This window comes from Hippoglossus hippoglossus, chromosome 5 (genome assembly GCF_009819705.1).
Source record: "Hippoglossus hippoglossus isolate fHipHip1 chromosome 5, fHipHip1.pri, whole genome shotgun sequence".
In the NCBI taxonomy this organism is placed as follows: Eukaryota; Metazoa; Chordata; class Actinopteri; order Pleuronectiformes; family Pleuronectidae; genus Hippoglossus; species Hippoglossus hippoglossus.
This window is the reverse complement of record NC_047155.1, coordinates 13,732,573-13,755,896: the sequence shown is the minus strand read 5'-3', so window position 1 is coordinate 13,755,896 and position 23,324 is coordinate 13,732,573. Positions and strand designations below refer to the sequence as shown.

General features: G+C 41.9%; 1 protein-coding gene across 1 annotated transcript in view; it reads right to left on the bottom strand.

The window, feature by feature from the left end:
- erc2 (ELKS/RAB6-interacting/CAST family member 2) overlaps positions 1–16,004 on the bottom strand; it is a 36,568-nt gene extending 20,564 nt beyond the window's left edge. Inside the window, 2 exon segments of the mRNA XM_034584925.1 lie at positions 9,866–10,672; positions 15,664–16,004. Of these exon segments, the coding sequence (XP_034440816.1) occupies positions 9,866–10,543 (678 nt within the window). The 5' untranslated portion in view covers positions 10,544–10,672; positions 15,664–16,004.
- Between the last annotated feature and the right edge of the window lie 7,320 nt (positions 16,005–23,324).

The window sequence follows — 23,324 nt, the reverse complement described above, 5'->3', positions numbered from 1 at the left end:
GGGTTAAACATGGAAGAAACACATGACTTACCTTAAGATACATTTACAAGTAAAGAGGACAGTTAACAACTGAAAGAATTGTTTCTTTGGTATCATGTGAAAGAAGAAATCCTTTTTTTATTATCCTGGAATAAAAAATAAAATCTGAGTTCCCTGGCATTACAGTACGAATTAACTACTTACTGATAAAATATATTGATGATTGAAATAAACTACAACTGTCAAACACATAGACTTTTTAGTCTGCTGCTCTGTGCTTATAAAAATGAGCAGTATTAATGGGGGTTGTTAACTTTCCAATCAAAGCAGAAGACCACCCTGATGTCTTTCCTGCAGCACAGGACAGGTCTTTGTTCTCGGATAGGCTACATGAATATTGTGATTATACCGATACTTGTATAGCAGAGGGGTTGGGAGCAGTCCACATTTGAATTGATTCGGTAACAGTTCAGAATTCAGTATCGGTACACTACGGTACTTTTTTCTGTACTTGGCTCTCTCGGTAATACCAGAAAATGTCATTTCACCTCCTGGAGTAAAACAGATGAGTTAGCTAGCTCTGTTACCGACGTGATTCAGTGCTTGGTTGTGCGGACGTAATTCGATCAGTACCCTTAAAAGTGTTTAGTACACAAATACTGGATACAAATACTGTACAGATATTGTGCCGTTACCATTGGTGGAAGTGGACACTTCTTGGACGGTAAAACCAGAACCTACAATACACACACAGTAGAGAGGAAGTCATATCCAGATAAAGTGAGCAGGTTTGTGAATCTGTGTGTGTCCGGAACAAAATAAAGCACAACACACACTATTTGTTCTAACATATTAAATTGTGTGTAGTGGTGTCGGTTCAGGGTTTAGGGAAACAGAGTTAGGACCAAGGGGCCAGTTTCTGTCAAAGACTGACTTGGGCTCAGTTTTCCTGTTGAAATGTTCATCTTGCAGAACTCTCCAGAGAAAATAACAGATCAATCCATGTCCAGAAAATGGCCCAGTAAGGATTTAAAGGAGAGGAAACAGTTTCTTACACTGAAATAACATTTACAGGCTGTCTGGGATTGTTGGGTTTGGGATACAACAGGGAGATGGAGCACCAGATGTGTCCGGTTCGAGATAATCAAACAAATTGATCCAGTTCCACAGTGTTTGTGGGGAAACATATGAGGGTTGACAGGACAAGGATACAGTGGCCGAGACGTCTCCCACAGGTGCATTAATGGAAAGCATGAATGCAAAAGCCACACAATGGAACACAACCAACAGATGTTGACAATGAAACATGCAGAGTTACTTACTGGTCAAGTGAGCTGTCGTTTGTGAAGACCTGGACAAACCAATCTGCGCTTAAATTGAGATGCTTGTCTATTAGAGGTGTTACGGTAGAGGTTAATTTTTTTCTTTTTGCATGATCCAAGCACCTGTACTGTAACACATCAAATAGACTGGCATCTCATTTAAAGCAGCAACTGACTTGTCCTGGTTTTCACAATCAATTCCTCACTTGACCCAAACATCCATGACTTGGTCGCAGTAAGTTACTGCTCAATTCATGGTCAACATCCATTGTCACTCACTTCCGCTGTGGTTGTGAGTCCATTGTGTGGTTTTTTGCATTGGTGTTGAGGCTTTTGCAGTTGTGTTGTGGCGTCTGTGCTTCTGTTGTGGCATTGGTTGTATTGTGGCGTTTGCCTTCGCGTTGTAGCTTTTGCAGTTGGGTTCTGGCTTTTGCCTTTGTGTTTTCCAATATTGGGCTTTTGTGAGGCGTCTCGGCCACCGTACAACGAGGTACACTAAGGTGCTGAAAATCTTTGACGTCCCCTTGGGGTTTTTTTACGGGAATCATAGGAGAGGAGGCTTGAAAGGTACAAAGGGATTGCCAGGTGTCACGCCAAAAAACACGCCACACTGAAGGTGACTCTATGTTGTGCACGCAGAACGTGGTGCAAACATAGGGACAAACCTTGGTTCTCCTGGCATCAAGCAGCTGCAGAGAATTGGCAGAATGAACAGAAAAAACAAATGTATGGTAAAAACAGGGCGTCAGAGCATGATGCAACAGAGACGGATGATGAGAGACACTTGTAAGTCTGTGTTCAGGCCTCAGTCAGTACAGTTCATTCACAGTGGACCTTTGTCAAAGCAGACATGTTGGTTTGTCGCAGCAGGAGAAGCACATGTGGAATCAATACACTCAATAATGACTGTTTCCCATATGAGCTGGATCCTGGGTCTGGGTTCCGTCCACACTCCCTGTCATGACTTCCTGGGACATAAGGTGGAACCGAGCCTCCGACAAGAAGGTTATGTTTTCATCTGTGTTTGTCAGTTTGTTAGTTGGGGGATGTGCTATCGGTCAGGAAAGATACCAAAACAGTTTACTGCAGATCTTTTGTTAACATTGTGAGACGGGGGTTCTTTCAACATTTCCCTTCATTCCTCAAACATAATAAATGGATCTGGATGAGAAAGGTCCGGCATATTTAGGGGATTGATATATACAAGGAGACTGTTGGGCCTTAATGGAGGTATCCAGTCCCGTCTAGCGAACTAAATGTGTTTCACTTTTCCTGCAATGACGAGTCAAAATGTCTGCCATGAAAAAAGTCGATTACACTTACAGACAAACTATGACTTCATCAAGATGACCTTTCTGGAGAGAGATGAATAAAAGGTTTGAAAAAGCTTTAAAACGGCTCCAATCAATCACTGCAAGCCAAGAAAATTAAGCGATAACCATAAATGATTAACCATTTATGTCATTTCTCAAGCAAAACCATCAACGTTATCTGGTTCCAGCTCCTCAAATGTGAATATTTTCAGCTTTTCTTTCTTGTGTAACTGTAAAACTGAATATTGTTGGGTTTGGATTGTTGGTCAAACATCTCTCTCCTATGGAAATTAGCAGTGTATCAATACTGACACATGACAAATACCGAAAAACAAAAATCTGAATCCGTTTTTCATCCCTCTGACATTCTTTGTTGCACTTCCACAGTGCACAAGGCGCGATGCTGTCATGTGAAGCATGTGCTCTTCTGGCCATGAGAGGGCAGTGTTTGTGTTAGCAGGGAGAGCTGATGAGTTTTCAGCTGACTGCGAGAAGCTGCCATCTTCAACAGTTTGTGTCACACTCCCTCATGTGAGTCACAAGCATTTGGTCCAGCACAGAAGACGACTCATACAATTAACATTCACACTGAGTGACTCCTTTCGTAATCCTTTCATTTGCATGCACATGCCATCAATTACTCACACTTCCATAACTTACCAGGCCAGGATCTACACACTGTCTGAACCTACAACGTATCGACTGTACAACAAGGCTTTCCCCTTTATGTATGGAATTATATTTGATGAAATTAAAATGTATATATGTAGATAAAATAATTTAATATACCCTTCCTGATTGGTTTCCTCCTACATGATTTATAGAGAAAAACAGTTATCAAGAAAAGACGACCATGTTAGAGCATAAATCCCTGAAAATATCGACGTGCTGATAGCTGAACCCTGACACTGCTCCCTCTCCCTTTTTCATCAGTGCTTCATCCCTCTGCCCTGATCAATAGTCTGCTGTATTGAATTTAAACTGCACGAGGCACTCCAATGATTTTCATTTGCATAATTGCACTGTGGGTAAAAGGGACTATATGGCCATTCTTCCCAAATCCTCCTGTCATCCACAGCAAAACTCTAGTTCCTATGAGTTAGTCATGACTCAGCGGATACGAGCTGTGGTCCCCAAGCTTCTCTTCTGCTACATATCCTCAAAATGAGCTTTCAGAGGTTTCACGAGTCAAGGAGAGACGTCGTCTGTTGTGCAGAAACAAAATAACGAAAAGCGAGGTATACTAACATTTAGATAAATCACAGATCCAGCATGTTTGGGATGTTTGCAGCCCATGCAAGGCTTAACGTATGCACAACAAAGCTCAGAAGCTACATGTTTAAAATCTTCACCATCATAGTCTGAAGTGATGTCATGTTAAAGCCTCAGTGTGTGGAAGACTGAGACACAAAGCTGGTGACATTCATTTCTTTTATCAGGCACAGAGACAAGCAGTGTGCACCACCTGGTATAGTGTGTGTGTTATATATGTGTGTTAAAGAGAGTGGGTGTTCCAGATGGACAGCTCCAAACCACTGAGTCAGAGGAGCCGTTCGTGATCTCTGCTGTACGTCGTGACGGCTGACAATATGCAATTACACCCACAGCCATGCCAACAAACGTGGCATTTATTCATCTGCACTCAGCTAAAAGAGTGCAAGAGAATGGTGTGAAGGCAGAAATCTGAGAGTCAGAGCAGCACAAAGGAGTAACAAGATACAAAATGATATTTTTACAGTAGTTTTCATTGTTCATCCCAGTGTGCAGAAGGTGATTTATGATATCTTTCATTTATATTGCTGTTTATCATCTGAAAAGTATAGGACGTGTCTTGGCAGATATTCTGAGCTGCTCTCATAGAACAGAACAGCCGACTGTAATAGTTGAACATTATTCAGCTTGATAAAGCCAAAGACCGGTCCCTATGCTTGGGCTTCCCTTCAATTACTCAGGGTCACACAAACACACACACACACACAAACACACACACACGCACACACATTTTTCATTTCAGCATTGACAGCATTACTTCTGAAAAGGCCTGCATTTGTATTAGTCTACTGATACTGTGATAATAAAGATGGTGATGAATCATTACCATTATTATTGTATCGATACTATAATATGACAAGTCTACAGACAAGCTAATTCTGTGTGACGCAGAAGAACGATCCTTCATTGTTTAACTATGTTTACTCACACTGGAAATTTGACCTCAGTATTTAACCCACCCACACACCTGCAGCTGTGGGCAGCCGTTCTTTCACTCTTTTCCTGCCAGTCCAGGTCCCAACACAGCTCCTCTAACCTCAAGGTCCCCATGCATCCCATTTCTTTGAACTAAATGCCAGTATCAGCATATGGTGCATATACTGGAACCGTTTGGTTCTCACATTTGCACAAACACCACACACATGGTTCAAAATATTATTCTGGGAAACTCCACTTGATTCTAGAAATATTGAGTGTACAGTATGTCATGTCTTGTATTCCTACAGCTGACAGCGTGTCACTAAGAGCTTCAGACCAAGAGTAATAAAACATCTTGATCGCCCTCTGGTGGCTGGCTGCAATATAGGTCATAAACCCTGTCTCCTCCATGTTAGCAGATTTGACTAGAGACCAAACTATAGAGTCAAAGTACCTGCTAAATAATTTTTTTCAGAGATAATTCTTGACATTTTAGGTAGTTCTTCTCACGCTAATGTATGTTCACGTGTTAATTTTCTTACGAGTTCGATTTTGATTATTTATTTGATGCTATAAAAACAGGGTGAAACTACAGGATTGACAGCTGAGGCTGACTCATGATCGAGCATGTATATGGGTGGGACCTCGTTAAAGTGTCTCCACTCCAGAATCACTACTGCTCAGACACTCGCTCCAAATGATGCCATCAGCGCAAGATGGCAGCACCCGTTTCCAAGATATTTTGGCTTCACTTTCTTAGTAGGAGGAAGTGGAGACACATTATCTCTATATACAGCCTATGCTCACAATGCTGAATCACTAGTGACAAGTATAGACGTTGTCTTTCACATCAAATTATTATTAATTTAGATTAGACTATGAAATCATGTCAAATAGAGTCATCTGTGTCCCTATACTGTGTTTACATACAATTCCAGAAAGTACAAGTTGCAGTGGGAATGTAGGGATGCAACGTCTTGCCCACTTTTGTCACGTAAAAGAAGAATATACTCTTCACCATTGGATTCATATGGATATTTCTTCCCTGTTGTCCCTGCTCTGAATTAATCTAAAACTGTGCAGTTCTGGAGAAAAAGACACCAGTGGACTGGAACAAGTCTTATCCCCTTTGCTTTGTTCTTCCATTCTCCATTCCCATCTTAAACTTACCAGCCTTGCTCTCTGTAAATGACTCACTGGTCCTCATTTCATCTCAACAATATGACATGAAGTGAGGAGAGGGACTCTTCATTTCTTCACCTCCTGGCCTCTGGTTGAAGCAGCAGCCATCTTATGTTCTTAGATGAGGGGGTGGTTGCCACAAACAGGATCCACGGGCACTTTGATTGTTCACATGATACTTCCTGTGTCCATACGGGCTCACTATGTTATGACATTACTGAAAACATCAATACCTCTGCCCATCACGTACTGTATACATGACAGCTGCAACTTTGCTTGCCTCTGACAAAACAGAGCTAGACATCAACATTCTCCATTAAAGCTTGAAAAAGCAATTCTAATACAATGTCCTTTTTGTCAAATTCAGTAAATATCTGCCAGCTGTCTGTTCTGTCTGTGCCCTGGATGGAACAGCTTGTGGACAGGAATAGGACAGGGGAAAGAAAAAAAAATCAGGGAAGATGGGCAAAGGGGGTATGTTGTTATCTATAGTAGAAGAGTTGTCAGCATCACAGTTTGCAGCTGTGCTGGCTCTGAGAAGCTGCCCCGTCCTCTCTGCAAGCAAGCTTTACAGCAGTAACTTTGGCATTTGTCTCTAAAATGTGGCAGAGAGTTTTATAGCCACCTAAAAACACCACACAAGCACAGTAGGCTAGGTTTAATTTATTTGGATTAATGCATTATTCGAAATTCTAAGACTGCTAACGTTAGCTAGGCTACAAAAGTCCTCTCTTCTCTCACTGTAGTTAAGTTTTCTCCAGGTGTGTTGTGGATGCTGTGTCAGTTAGTTGTGCTTCAGGTAATTCCACCCATAGACAGAGATGGACGACGCGTCTCCACTTCCATCCACTACGAGGAACTGCAGGTAAAGGTGTAGATTTGTTTTGCTGTGAGTTCAAATATCAAGTCTTTTTGTAGAATAGCTCACTCTACCTCTGAAGTGTTCACCTCTCCCACACACAAAACAGACTGAGGATGACTAAACCTCTGCACTCACATTTTTAACTGGCAAAACAACAAAGCGAGGTAAAACCTCTAATCACAAATGCAAACATTTCCATCAGCTCACCATCAGTGCACACACACCGCAGACTGTACGGTCAACACATATCCACACAAACATGCATCCTTATTTACAGTGTGCTCCCATATGCTGTACGCCCAACCCCCAGCCCTTTGGTAGGACACAACAGTCATGCTGTGTTCACATGTTCACACTTTTACTGCTCGTTGACGTGGAACAATCAGCAGCTTACAGTACAGACAAAGCGGAGTGATACGGGAAGCTCAGCCTCCATTTTGGGGGTTGCGTTGATGAAGGCTGACTGGGTGGCTAAGCAGCAGTGGTCATGACTCAGTCAGACATGCTACGCTCTAGCTCACTCACTTGCCTCGAGCAGCTCCTGTCCAGCTTCAGCATGACAAGAAACTCGGCTGAAGTCAAACTGTTCTGTTTTATAACAGACGCCAGCTACACAGTCTATAAAAGTGTGCCACACAAAAAAAAGGCCTAGTCCATTCATTACATTTAGTCATAGCCGTTGACTGCAAGCAATAGTTGGTATTTCGCTCACCGTGGAGTCTGATACCTGAATGGTTTCATTCTTTTCCGGAGACGTGGCATAAAAAAAAATCAGCATCATTTATTCCCAGATCCTTTTTTTTTATAAATAATGCTTGGCATTTGCTCAAGCCAATAGAGGCCTGGGGCACCTGATGCAATTGTTAAGGGTGCTAGAAGACAGATGTAATGATTGGCCTGAAATTACTCCATTATTAATGAGACAATTTGCCCCTCAGTCAGCCTCTCAACCAGCCTGATGGGTGTGACCAAACCACCCCACTGTAAGTATACGCGCTTACGTAAAGATGCCTTTCTCTCAAGAGAGAAAAGAGCATTTTCAGTAACAAGGCACAAACTCTCTTCTCTTTATAGTGAGCACAAAAGCCCACACTGCACGGCCTCACATCATGCTGGACACATTCAGCTCCTACAGCGTGCGAAGCCAGGCTAAAAATATTCTTTACACAAAGAATCACTCTGAGTGGTTAATCGCACTGAACATAAGGGATAAGTGAAATGATGAATGGCTCTGGTCCTGTCAGTGGCAGCGCTGCCTTGGCTCGAACTCTTTCTTTTCCACAACACTGACCTTATACATTTTCATGAATCATACAGATATAAAAGACTCAAAGCACCGTTGGCCGCTCTCCGGGGATCGCCACCAGGTAAAATCATGGGATTGTGAGAGCTCTGCATTGTTCCCTTTAGCGGAATGACACTACTTCAGGGACAAGCTGGGAAACTGAAGCCTCTTCAAACATAACAAGGCTAAAATCTATTCGGGGAACGTTCATACACACAAATCCAGGCAGACGTGCACAGGGACAGGCGGGTCTCAATTAAGGGTCACACTAATGGTATCCTGCTATGACCTTGAACAGTGGAGTGACAGCGTCTGCCGCTTTGAGTAATGAGGGGCCTACTGGCTGCTCCGTGTCAGACGACGTCGCTCAACCCGACGGACAGAAACGCAGACTGGCACGAGACCACGACCAGCTGGTCAAATTCAGCCTTTTCACGTTGCTCAAGGCGTCGTGCATTTTGCTGCATCATGCCACCACAGCCTGTCTCAAGAAACAGCTTCATCCAGCCGGTCGAGAAATACGCTGACCCATTCCACAATCTATACCTCGGTGTCTGTTGTGCACGTTTACTTGTAGCAGAAATTTCAAACTAAAACAAGAGACTTATATGCAAACCTTCAGCTTATATTTGCTGTGATATACTGTGCATTTCAAAGATGGGTGAAATAATAATGTATTATTATTATTATAATTAAGTGGTGCTGCTATCATTATAGAGTTTTTTTCTCGACAGTACACTGCCGCTAAGTGTTTGCACATAGTGGGACCTGTTGGATTTCTCTATAAAAATGTAAGGTCTTACTATGTAAAGTGCCTTGAGATAATATATGATGTGATTTGGTGCTATACAAATAAATCAAACTGAATTGAATTGTTAGTCCCACATTGTCTGTTGATATTTTTCGACTTTTTTGTTGGATTAAAACTCCGATGAAGACAAATGAAGACGGAGAGAAATGGTCAATGTCTGAGTAAGTAAAGGAAAGACAGTGGGAGAGAGAGAGAGAGAGAGAGAGAGAGAGAGAGAGAGAGAGAGAGTATAAGACAGATATTGAGTGTTTAAGTGTCCTTGGCATTTGTCTCTGGGCCTTGTGCCTACTCTTGTCAGTAACTGATTTAACTGGGCCACGACTACACCCACACAATGAGGAAAGCAAAAACCTTTCGACATCTCACTCTCTGTGAACAATCTGAAATAAAAACGTGAAAAATAGACGGAAATAAAGCGTTAATGTTGTCAAACTGTAGAAAGCTTTAATTCACGTGTTGGCAGAGTCATCATCTTTTCAATTAATCACGAAACAACTGAGAGTAGGTTTGTATTGAGGAGAAATTATGAAGGTTTCATATGATGCACAAGGCTCTGCATATTAGTACGTGTTTCAAAAAACAAGATTAGAGAAAACTATATTAAAGGGTTTTGTATTTCCTGTGGCTCAAGTGGTCTCTGACATTGATTCTGTGTCGGAGATCTGTGCGAAGAGAGTGTGTGTTAAATATTCATGTGCACAAAGAACTCTCTCAAGAAAGGTTTCCACAATTACTGAAAAACATGACTGACTGCAGTAATTCCGTGAACTGTCGGGCCGGGGATGACAGTGGTCTACTGCAGATAAGAGAACGGTGAAAGCAGAAAGAGACAACACTTAAAATTAAAAAAAACAGAAAGGGAGGAAACAAGCAGCAGCTGAAATTGACTGCAGTAATGGGTGGATTAGCTTAGAGTCTCACCTGGTTCTCCTCATGGGTCACTCTCATCTGCTCCTTCAGGATCGATGTGCGTGCAGCCTCCTCTTTCCTCATTATTCTCTCTTTCTTCAGCTCAGGACTCCAGAAGCTCTTGATGCTGTTGGTGGACGATCCCAACTTACTGTCCTTCAGGTCAAGCTCCCTGCGCAGCAGATCATTCTCCCTCTGCATCTCCCTGAACTGGGCCTGTATCTCCAGCAGCTCCCCACCACTGCTCCGCACCGCCTGCCTCAGCAGGGCAGAGGGCACCCCCTGGTGGTGGTGGTGGTGGGCGTGCAGCATGGAGAGGGAGCCCAGGTCACTGTAAGACAGAAGGTCAGCGTGGGGCAGCCCCACGGAAGCGATGTTGGGACTGCTGCCCATGGCTGTGACGCGGCCCCCGTACATGGCCCGGCTGGTGGCGCGACCCAGAGTCATGGTGCCCTTGGGGTAAGTGGCAGTGGAGCCCACGCCCTCATGGTCGCTAAGGTACATGGGCCCTGACGTGGCATAGGCAGCGTTGAGGGACTGGATGTTCTCCATGGAGAGCGTCTTGCCCCCCGCACCACCCCCGCCCCCACTGTTGGCCCTCCGATGGCCCAGTCTGGGGGACCTTGGCAGGCGCGGGGACCGTGCGGGGCTGCTCTCTATATGGCCAACAGCTCTGGCACTGCCGTACATGTCCTGTGAATCGGCGGTGTAGCCACCAGAGGGTCCTTAACGGGGGCACGCTGAAATGAGAGTGCTCTCTGAACCACACATGGGAGACTTATTTCATGCCTTAAAAGTTGGAGCACATCAAAGTCAGATCTGAGGAAACAGGAGAGAAGCACCTGTTAGACTCAGTAAAAGAAACTACATTCCCTTCAGAAACTGAGCTCAGTAAAATAAATAGATTTGTCCTGTAAAGTGTTACACAGTAAATGTATATATAGTTCGGTTTGCTTCAGGACTGTATTAGTCAACACTAGCAGCAAAATGTCATATTTTATGGCCCAAATGAATTTCCCAGCATCATCCTGGATTTAACACTGACCAATATTTATCCAAACACCATTAATTCTGCTGATACAGTCGGGACAGAGAGAGCAGCTTTACAACCACAGGGTGCATCAGCTAAATAATGGACTAATTAAACACATGATACACTCACTATGCAGTATATAACACATTTGTCTGTTCTGATCAATGATGCCCAGCTCCTTCGGATAGGAGTAAATAAATACATTCATGCACTATTGAATTCATTAGATGCTGAAGAAACTGATCTATTTTAAATTAATCATCTGCAGAAACATACAGGTTTAATCATTCATAAGCCATTTGATTGATTATTGGTTATTAAAAAGCACAGGGTACACTGTTACAGTGAATACACAGCACTGTTGAACCAAGCAATGCAATTAAGACAATATATGTAACTCAGAGCAGTAAAAATCATTTATGACGGACATTTAATGTAATTAGGCCCATTGCACTTGACATCAAGAAAACCTCTGCTGCACTGTATCGCAACACTTACAAATTAAAACAGACAATAGACTTGCAGTGATTTAATTTCTTCTAGTGTTGAAATTCACAGTATGACTGTGCAGACGTCTGGGTGGAGTATACATTTATACTGAGGTCAATCTTCGAACACAGGAAAAAAACATATTGTATTTTGTACAGATCTTAAAAGGTAGGTAAGTAAATATGATATTAAGCCGCAATTTAAATAAAAATTCAAAAAATGTGTAAAATTGTGGAGCTACTTCCGATTCAAAAGGAGAAAGGGATATGAGATGCTAAATTTTTAATGTGTAATTATGGCTCTGTCATTTCATGCCACTATATCACTATATATATTACAGAGTATATGATTTATTAAAGCTAGACAGTGCCATTATTAGACTATGGGAGATTTTTTAAAAGAGAAAGATGTTTAACAACAAACGTTGACTGTTTAAGCCACAGACTTTGTGACTCTGCAGATGAATATTGGACCATGTGAGGGAATAAAATAGATTCTTCAATCAAAGTGAACTACGGTAGTTTCTCTCCTCTAGCTCTCAGGCCCAGTTGCCATGGTAACTATGTCTGGGCAAACACTGATAAAGCACCTCAGTAGCATAACTTTCCAAAAGGTAAAAGGAAAAATCCTGTAAAAAAGACCATGTGACGCAGGAGTGACAGTGTGACGAGAAGGTGTGGAGGCTTTATACGTGCTCTCTCTCTCTCTTATTGTCCCAAAGTTTTTAACTTTGTGTAAATTATTTTAGTTTTAATTTGAGGGACAGATGAAATAGAGGATTCGTGCCACAGAGACGCATGTGTCCACACGTCTGCTCTCAGTGTATGAAGACTTCTGGATCCTCATCTGTGAGGAAACACTTTGCCAGGGGCGAATCGCTGCAGCCTGGCAGAGGAGATCACATGGGACACTGTCATCTCAGTTCGCCATATTAAGTAACAGGTGTCTAGAAATAGGATGGGGGCTCTAAATATAAATATAAATTCATATTTTATGTTTGATATGAAACAGCAGAAGAAATCAGGCTTGTACAGTGCGTGTCTTCAAGATTTTAAGTTCATGATGTAGCCTATAAACAATAATCCCTCTGAGAGATGCATGGCAAATGAAATTCAAATTTTTAATATGCGGACATATGCAACAACAAACACCGCTGCTCTTATCATCAGTGGTCAGCAGGTCTGTGAGGTCTGGCTCTGTCAGTGCTGTGTCTGCTCCAAAAGCAAAAGCCGCACTGGGCAGCACAAACGAAACAATAAAAACATCTTATAATAAAGGATAACTTATTATTTATAGTATATATATTATATACATCTCGAAACCTGTCCTGGTTTTGAAAGCATTCGGGAATGTTTAATTTAAATTTATTTATACTCTTTTTAATTGTTTTACTCTTGTTTTGAGTCATTTTAAGCATCTTTGGGTCAGTTTTTGTTTGACTCTGTTTGCCGTACTATATATGGTTTCATCATTTTTTTAAACTTCCTCCATGTCACCACTGATTCAACAGGGATCCGGGCCGTGACTCTTCGGCTCCTGTGCTTCTTCCTCGCGTCATCTTTTATTCTCTTGAAACCTGAAGAACAGATTAAAGCTGACACTAACTGTGATTCACCTGTATAGCTGCATTTGTTTCAAAAAAAATTATGCCAAGTGTGCAGTGCTGGTGGGCCAGTGATCTGGGACAGGTGCCATATGACCAAAACATCCCCCGTGCAGGGAGATGTTTGCTGCATGTCCTCCCCCTCAACTCTGCATGTTTCCTGCCAATCTACACTGTCAGCTACTGTACCTATAACAATGGATCATATGACAGAAATATTTTCTGCTATATCAGGTCCAAGCTGTAATAAATTATTTTATAATCAGTTTTTCTGTCCATCCGGAGGCTACACTCTCACACAATCACATTTTACAGATTGATTTCCTATTGTCTTGGAACATCAGGATGAAAATATTGAATTCATTGTGGTTTGAACAATTAAATTGAATAAAGTCAGTGTCTTTATATATTTTTTTGATTCATTAAAAACATGTATTCCTTTCAATGCCAGAAAATACTGAAAACGCCCATGGTGCCTTTAAATTACATTTATTGTCTTAGTCCAAAACCTGCATATAATCACTATATATGTATTTAATTAAACATCAGAGAAAAGGCAGCAAATTCTTTCATTTTTAGAACGAAGGTCAACATAAAATAAGTTCTCTGTTTGATAAATGTAGTAAAATGTCTGTTGCTTCACTAATCAGTTATTTGACTTATATCTTCAGCACTATCACAGTCGGCATCGATACGTTAAAGAAGTCGTAGGGAAAAATCTCTTATACACACAGTCATGTTCTACACCCATTTATCTGCCTTTTTAATAACATTAAAACATTTGATTCTTCTCATTACACTTTTCTAAATCTAGATTTCTTATATGCACTGAAGGATTTCACCACTGTATCAGATCCACAAAGCACCGCAGCACAATGCTGGCTGCTGGGCAGAGGGATGTGACCAACGTGTTGTAGGCTCTCTGCAGAAACAGTGATAATGTTGGAGAACCACAGGTTGTGCCAAATGAAGAGGTCAGTTACAGCACTTTATTTTACTCCCACTCTCTCCTGCAGTTCTTAGATAATCTGAGAGAAGGTGCAGTTAATGGTGCTTATGCATATTTGAACACAGTAACACACCAGCTGTAGGCTGTTATGTGTAGTTTTATAGAGCGTTATCGATAGAGGGATAGGGGGGTTGTAGCCCCTCCAGTCAAAACCAACCTGTTCAACCCCCCCCAACAGTCACAATGTAAACTGATTGAAAAAATATTGACAATTTTAAAACATGATAAAATGGCTGGTTTTCTCAATTTTATTTAATTTGCAGTACAAACAAGGAATAACCTTGCTAACTCTGACTTTATTGTAGCTACTTGGCTACAAGCTGGGTGCTATTATCTGTCAAGTATGACATATAAATAGTGATTATATCTACGGCATATCAAGCATAAGAAATAATCATTTAGAAACTATCCAGAGTGTTTGACCTCAACCCTCCACCAGTGTTCAAGTTACGCCCTTCATAGTTTTTCACATATTTTTTTTCCCCCATGGACCTTTTTCCACATACTAACCTAAGCTGTTGCTGTGATCGATTTCTGAATAGTCACACTGCTGATGTTACTCAGGTATTAATTACAGTAACCAGGCCCTGACAGGAAAAGCCAATACAGGCCCCAGAAGAAATGATCACTGGTAATTCAAAGAGCGGTGGTATGGAAACAATGGATACAGATGTTGTGAGAAAGAGAAAGACAGATTTCACCACAGGCGTGGTTGAGTCTGTCAGTGGGGTCGAGGAGACATGAGGTCTCTATGAGGCACTCATGACATTTTGAGAGGCAGCAGCATGCCGGCATTTTCTTCTTCTGGAGTGGATAAAACCAAGGGTCTTTGGAGTGTCTGAGGTCAGAGCGCATGTCTGGAGCTGACAAAGAGGAGGCCTCTATAAATAGCCTTTACAATAGCTTTATAATGGAGAAATGTCATGTGAAAAGAAGGAGCCTGGTCTATATACCAGCCGGCTCAGTGCGGCGCAGTGCCACTTGGGTAAGTGCAACACATGCAGCCTCCTCATCCTCATCTTGTATTCTACTACAGAGCCTCAACGCTCGCCCATATGCCTCCCGCTGACTTCAGATGGTTGATTGGATGAGAAAAATGTAAATGTGCTGTTTTAAATGGCAAAATCCAAAAAGGGACACCAGGTTCCTGCTGTGGTTCAGAAACGTCCTCTGAATAAACAGGCAAAACACGTGAGACGGCCTGTACAAATCTTAATGACATGTGGGCACCTCGTTTAAATGGAAATATGTCCTTCAGTGTCTTCAGTGGGGTGTGCAGGCAGATTTACATGTGATGCTGCAGAAGAAGGCACGACCGAGCACTTGACAGCTCGCAGGGCCTACATTTTCCTAGCGTGGTGGATGCACCTGAACACACCAGTGCAATATCAGCCTGTATGGAGCTGAAACCTTTATTTTGAAACACACCGCTGCTCCATCCACCAAACAGGGATTTAAAATGCTAATGCTCCGGTATCCGGTGACTGACTGATGTGTCCGTGCAACCACGATACGAGAAAGATTTTTTTTTTTTTTTGTAACGCGCACAGCCTTTGCTTTTTTTTCCCCACACAAAACGCTCAAAAAACCAGAGGACACTCGAGGGATTTTACGCGTCCGAGTTTCTGTAATGACAATCATGCAGAGTGGGAGAGGAATCAAAGGAGGAAACGTACCTTTATCGATGTTAATTCCTCTCCTCTGCCGCTCCAGACGGCATCTTGTCGCCTCCATTCACCCTGGCAGCCTCTCTCTGCCTCTCTCAGCATCCTGCGCTGTCATTGGGCAGCGGACACGCTCTCTCTCCTCCTCTACACACCAGGGAGCAGCAGCATCACCACTAGTGGCAGCTGACAGGAGGAGCTGCGGCCTGCACCGGATCTCACCTAATAATGATGCTGAGAGGAAATCACCAACCATTCACTGAGGGTGTTTATATTCCAGCTCCTATATGCATCAGCTATTCATCCTATTCACTGACATTTACACGTGACTGTAGGATAGAGTATGTCAGGGGAGGTGGGGCTAAACCAAAACTAAATGGGTTTCAAACCTGTGCAGGTGGAGCTAATAGCAGGCCCGGATCTAGAAGTGGGCAGGGGTGGGCAAAGCCCAGACGAATTTTTGCTCTGCCCACCCAATTGGTCAACTTTATTCTATTTGAATCTGCCAATCACGTTTATTTCATTCACCAGTCAGAAATTCCCGATTTCTGACAATGCTTGTTTGAATTTCCTATTGAGATGCATTCTTTTTTTGAGACTTTTATGGTACTTTTGGGGACTTTTTAGTGATCATGTGCGATATATGGAAAGCATTTGAGTGCATTAGTTTATGTTGTGTTAGTACACTGGTCTTTGTCATGTATTCTGTTGACTATGCATCACTGATGCACAATTTGCTTCAGGCACATATATACATAAACAAGTCATGTATTCAAAATTGTAAATATACAAGTAAAAGTATATAAGTATATCTATAGCACCAATAGTAAAATCACTCATGGCGTCACTCATGGCGTCACTCGTCACTTATTAGCCTCTTAACACTGGCTCCCAGTATGTTTTAGGGCTGATTTTAAGATTTTATTGATTACTTATAAACCTCTTCATGGCTTTTATCTCCCTCTTATATATCTGACCTTTTAGAACCCTAATCACTGGCTCATACATTGACATCCTTGGGCAGAGGCCTGCTATCTGTCCCAGACTCCCAGCTGAAAACTGACAGTGACAGAGTCTTTTTGCGGTCCAGGCGCCGAGGCTCTGGAACGATCTGCCTGAGGAAATCAGGTCAGGTGACTCAGTAATTTCTTTCAAGTCTCTTCTTAAGGCCTTAATTGCTATTTACGGTTTTAATTTAATTAAAATTTAGTTTGGACGGTCTTTTAAATTTATAGCCAATCTATTCCCTTTAATTATAATTATTTTACGAGTTATTTGTTTTAGTTGTTGCCTCGTGAAGCACTTTGTAATTTGAATTAACAAAAGTGATAAAAATAAAGATTATTTTTAATGTTATAAAGGTGGGACTTTAGCACACTATATTTACTACATTGTAGAGGAATCTTCCATATTCATTAAATATCAGAAAATATTGTGATGTGTGGAGCTGTGTTCTGCTAATATTTGCAAAGACAAGTGATACTGTGGGCTAAGCCTCTTTGTCCTTATATGCTGTGTGTTCTGTCTGTTTCTCGCTCCATAACTACTCTTGCACATCTAATCCAGTTAATTCTTATTGGCTGAGAGGAAACAGAATTACCCCAACACTGCTGGCATGAAATCGCATCAAGTGAGCAGGAGTAGATGATTTAGGAGCTCGTGGCACGAAACAGTTGACTTGCATATTCCACAGTTAACTGTTGTCAGCCATGATGAGCAGAATCTCTTTGTATGTCGGGTTGGTTTCAGATGAGTGTTGGGATTAAGGATAAACAAAAGACAAATTTTGGAAAATGCACTTGTTTGCTCTCTTGCTGAGAGTTCGATGAGTTGATCGATACCACCCTGAGGACTGCAGGAGGAATATGAAACGAGCAAGTTTTATCTACCACACTGTTTCTTAGCTGGGCGAAGTTACTTCCTGGCGTGTCAGATGTTGCTTAGAAACCCCACAATGATGAACAGACTCCAGGAAGTAACTTCACCCATGCAGCCAAGAAATAGTACGGCACATTAGCTCCTGCGAATAAATATATAGTATAATATATTAATGGGTTTAGATGGTTAGATATGTTGCTTAGTAACCTTGCGATGATGAAAAGACTCACGGCAGTAACTTCATATACCCTAGAGATGTGAGAGTGGTTTGAACAAAGCGCACAAGCATATTTCCAAAACCGTCCTCCAACCTGTAGGACTTCAGAACAGTCTCTGGTCTTAAATCAAACAGTCTGGTGTCAGGTACTCAACCCACAAAGCAGCAACACATAGTGGAGTCTTTTATAAAAAATGACTCCTCTCCAGAAGTGTACTCAGGCTGCCAGCTCTACAAATAAGATTAGCCTGAGGGAAAGCAGGGATCCAGAGAACAGGTCTGACAGAGGAACTTCTGTTGCAGCATGAATCAATCTAATGTGACGACATCACACGCTGTGACTTCACCATGAGGTGAGTGCGTCCTTCAGAGATGTTCAAACACACAGGCCCTGCAGGCTTCTCCGAAACAGAACAACGTCCCCCTGGCTCCTGTCTCCCTTCTCTCCTCTCTCTGCCTTCAGCCTTTTGGAATTACAGGGACTTTCCTCTGTTTGTTTTTTTTTGGGGGGGGGGCTTTGCGAAAAACTGACGCTTAGTGCATTTGACAGGGCCCAAAGGAGAGGAATCAGCATTTCTGTGCACACACATGCACACAGACTATCTCTGTCCCCCTCTTTCTTTCTGTCTCATCCACACATACAAGGTGAACAGGGGTGGGGGTGGGGGTGGGGTGGGGGGGGGGGGGGAATGGCTACAATTAGAAGCTCTTCTGATTTATACCTCTGTGTCCATTAGATCCCAGGAACCTGCAGGCTGTGATAGATTTTGACCTGTAAAATGGTTCTGTGTGACTGTGCACACTTGTTGTCAAAGTCAAAATGCTGCCCGTCTCTTCTGATTTGTCCGAATCAACCTCTGAATGAATACAAATTATGTTTTAAGGGAGAGGAAAGTCTGTGCCACGAAATCAGAAAAAAATCTGAATTCAAAACCATTGTTCGGCTCGGCATCACTATTAGTGCACGCAAACAAACATCCTACACTATATCATGTTCTGCACCACAAATTTTCCTTTAGAACAACAAATTGAAAGAAATTTCAACAGGGTCCTTGCACTGATTGGTGCTCGGGCACAAAATATTTTTTTAAGAAGGAAACATTTGATATATGTCATATCTACAATGCATCCAATGGTAAATGGACTGTATTTCTACACACGATTTTTCCAGTTTTCAAGTAACATGCAACCATTCATGCATACATGCATACAGCGCTGCTATATACGCATTGCTTTTCCTATCACACACCATTCATATATATATACCATTCATATCACACATCTGGCCCTAGAACATTTCAGAATGCAGACTGTAAGTGCTGGGGATCAAACTACTGACATCCTGGTAAGTGGACGACCAGGAGGACTCTGGTCCACGGCCCCACCATTATGGATTATCAGTGTTCACTTTGAAATACTTAAAGCATGTGACATAATTAGAGACATAATCAGCAAATAATTGGAAATCATATGCAAAGAATCAACACGTGAAAACATTTCCCTATTTCCATGGGTAGTAGTAGGTCAACTCTGACAATTTATTATTTTATTAGCGTTGAAATGTCCATCACTCCTCTCAGCTCCTATATGTGAATTGGTTTTTCACAGTTAACTGATTGTAATCATTGTGCTGTTAATATGGCTGCTGCAGCAAGCTGATGAGTTGGCTCACCTCAGAGTGAGTTTTGATTTTTAACAAAGAAACTCTCCAGTAACTCAGTTCTACAAACACTGACTGCTGGGTTATAATCCAAGCTCATAACTCAGCCTATAGCTGCTGTAGTTCACCAGCTATACGGGCACCATTCAGCTCCCATAAATCAAACAAGAGGATAAGTTAGTTTCTGTGTCTGAGTGCTGTTTACTCACAGCAGCAGCCTCGAGTTGGCGAAAATCACATCAATGTTGATGCTTGATTTAACAGCAGCAAAGTGTATGAATCCGGAGGCAGTTTATGACAAAACCATCATCACTAAAATAAAAGTGGCTTTATGAGACAGATGTAACATGAAATGTAAGAAATGCCATTTAATAAAGATAAAACATTAAATGAATATACAGAAATAATAACATTTTCATCTGCAGACCTTGCAGGGGTGAAGAAGCTTTCAATTTCCTATATGAGCATGAGAGGATAAGAAAAAATAAGAAGAAGTTAAATCCTGTTTGAAACCTTCCACTTCCCAAGTTAATGAGAAAGCACAAACTCTCCTCTGACGCCCAGAGAATAGGGTTATTTTTCTTTTTCCGAGACACTACAGTCATTTCAGCTGAGTGATCTTTAGGTGAGACAGACGCGGTCCACAAACAAACCTTTCAGAAAGCGTAAAGGCCTGGAAGAAGGATGGTTTCATTATTAAAGGCTTGTGTATTGATCATGCAGCCTGTGTAGGACTTGCGAGCAAACAGATTAAGACTGTGAGTGACAGGTGAGGGAGGAGAACCTAAGCAGCCACTTTCCCCCCTCAGTCCATTCATTTGTCATTTGACTCAGCAGCCTGATGGACGTCAACTGATGGAGGCTGTGGGTGTGCTTTCTGCTGACCTCTGGTGGTGAGGTTAAACACAACAGAGTCGTGTTAATCTTTCCAGCCTTTGAACTACTTTTCCACATCAGAGAAATCAGTGAGTCAGTTCACTTCTGGTCATGTGCGAAAAAGCAGTCTGACGGTAGCAATGACAAATTTAATAATTTATAGGATGAGTGCTCCTTCCTTCTGGTCATTCTCCGCTGCCTCACGTCCTCCACCTCTCTCTTCCCGTCTCCTGAGGATGAGTCACAAATTGCTTCTCTGAGGTCATTGCCGAGAAAAAATAAACCTCAGGCCCAGGCTCCCATTATGCCTTTCAGAAAATAGATGAATGACAGAACCCCAATCACATTTGAATGACTTAGCTTCATACCCTTAAAGGGATAGTTCACCCAAAAATGAAAATGATAATTATCTACTCACCACTATGCCGATGGAGGGGTGGGTGAAGTGTTTGAGTCCACAAAACACTTTTGGAGTTTCAGGGGGAAACCAGCTTTGCAGCCGGTTTCCCCCTGAAACTCCAAAAGTGTTTTGTCGACTCAAACACTTCACCCTACCCTACATCGATGTAGTGGTGAGTAGATAATGAGTGAATTTCCATTTTTGGGTGAACTATCCCTTTAATGTAAGGAACGTAAAATAATAACAACTCATAAATCAACCTGATGAATACAAGCGTCCACCTGCTCTGCAGTGGCGGACAAGAGGAGAAGCCTCTATGACCAGCAGCAAAAGGATACAAATGTCTATTAATTACTATAGAGTATGAGTAGGGGCATCAGTTTTATATGTATCATTATAATGTTAAATGTGCTCCGTCAGACGAGCCTGGAGTTAAAAAGATTGGACACCAGGGCTGTGGAGTTGGCTGCTGTGTTGGCCGAGCAGTAATAAATCTTTGTTAGAGTAAAGACGGAGCACTTAAGACTTCACGACCCTCTCACTGACGGGTCACATCAGTTAATGGAAACAGTTTCGTGATGTTTTAACCTTTGTGGAGTTATGATTCGTTCGGCTTCATGAAGACGGTTATGACACGAAGCAGATGTATGAATTGTTCTCTCAAGAAGGACTTAACTCACTTCAGATTCGGGATTAGCATCAGTGACACAGCAAACTGGTTGTATCACAAAAAGCTATTTTCTTTGTTTACCATCACCCCCAACTCAACTCGTCTTCCATAATGAATTTGATTGTCTGTCAGCCAATCCGCTTCCAGAGATGTTTAATGCAGTCTGAGATGCATTTTATTCTTTTATTTTAATTTTATTCCTATTCAACCAAATAGATGGGCACACACACACAAACATGTCACCATGTCTTCAGAGGACAATACACTTACTCTAACCATATAATTACTACTTGCCTAACCTTTAACCCAAACCTAACTTTAACTTCAACTTAAAATATGTCTTCAATTTAAGATTTTTGATCAACATTATGGCGATTTGATTTTTGTCTCGATTCTTTAAAGTGTAATCACATTTAGGTCACTATAACATAAGTAATACCTGCACCACACACACACACACACACACACACACACACACACACACACACACACACACACACACACACACACACACACACACACGTTTGTACTTCTATCTTAGTGAGGGCATAGACATAATGCATCCCCTAGCTCCTAACCTTAACCATCCAAACTAAATGCATAACCCTAGACCTAACCCTAAACCTAACCCTAACCTAAACCTCATTCTAACCCTAGCCCTAAAACCAAGTCTCAACCCTCAAACAGCCCATTAAAAAAGTGAGGACCAGTCAAAATGTCCTCACTTTCCAAGAATGCCATTACTCTGTACCATCTAAGTTGAATGGTCCTCACAAGGTAAAAGTACAGGAACACACACACACACACACACACACACACACACACACACACACACACACACACACACATACATATCTCCTTTTCTTCCTCCCACTACTGTAACTGATTCTAACTGTGACAGTAACAATGTTATGTGTAACACTACATGTTCAATAGAAAATTGGCTTTTTTCAAGTCAATGTTTTTTTATTTACTCAAATTTAAAACTTTATGTGGTCTACCTTGCTTTCAGTTCTGTACCTAACCAGATGGGGGCAGTCAGGATCTTCTGCTGGGATCATTGATGCATAACTATTGTGGGAAAGGGGAACAGCTGCTCAATGGCTCATGATTTCTTTGTAACCTGACGGCCCATTCAACTTTGTTACGCTAGAGGAGTTCTTCACTGTGCTCATAAAAGCACAACAACAACACAACAGTCTGCTGGTCAGTTAGTACCAGAGCTGCACTGCAGAGTCAGTCCACCACAAGATCTCCTCAAAAAAGAAGTGGTAAGTCAATGGATCCTGGAGATTTTGACGATAAGCAAAGACAAAATAGACTGATGCACAAAACTGACTTGAGGAAAAAACATATCTGTATACACAATAAAACAAAAGTGCTCGGGTCAACATAGAAGCTGAGTCAGTTGCTCAGGTCCTGACTCAGCAGTCATGTGGCACACATCTTAGATTGGTCGAAGAGAATACAACAATCTCAACCTTCATTTAAACTTTTACGCAGGCCACAAAGTAAAGCCGTCACGACACTTCAACTAGGACACACACTACACTACAATACCTGACCACATCCAATGGCAAAAGTCTTCATACCTGTTCTTGAACGACAAGACGTGATAGCTGCACGTTAAAACAAAACTGTGTCTATAAATTGGAGATGCAATGAATAACAAATGGTGTGGTGCTACACTGAAAGGGGCCCTTCATTGATTTTACACATCAAAGTCTGGAGAGTACGACTGCACATGTCTATAAAGTCTTCAGAGGCTCCAGAGGGTGATGAGTCAAGTTGGATGAATTGCCGCAAACGATGTCACTGGAGTCAGCGTTGGTTGGGGCTGAAGACCACAAGGTAGAGTTCTTCCTTTAGAGGTTTTAGGAAAAACACAGGAATAAAAAGATATGTCTGGTTCTAGATCAGTGAAACACCGTTTTAAAGACATTTGTGTTTTGTCGCATAGTTGTAGACATGA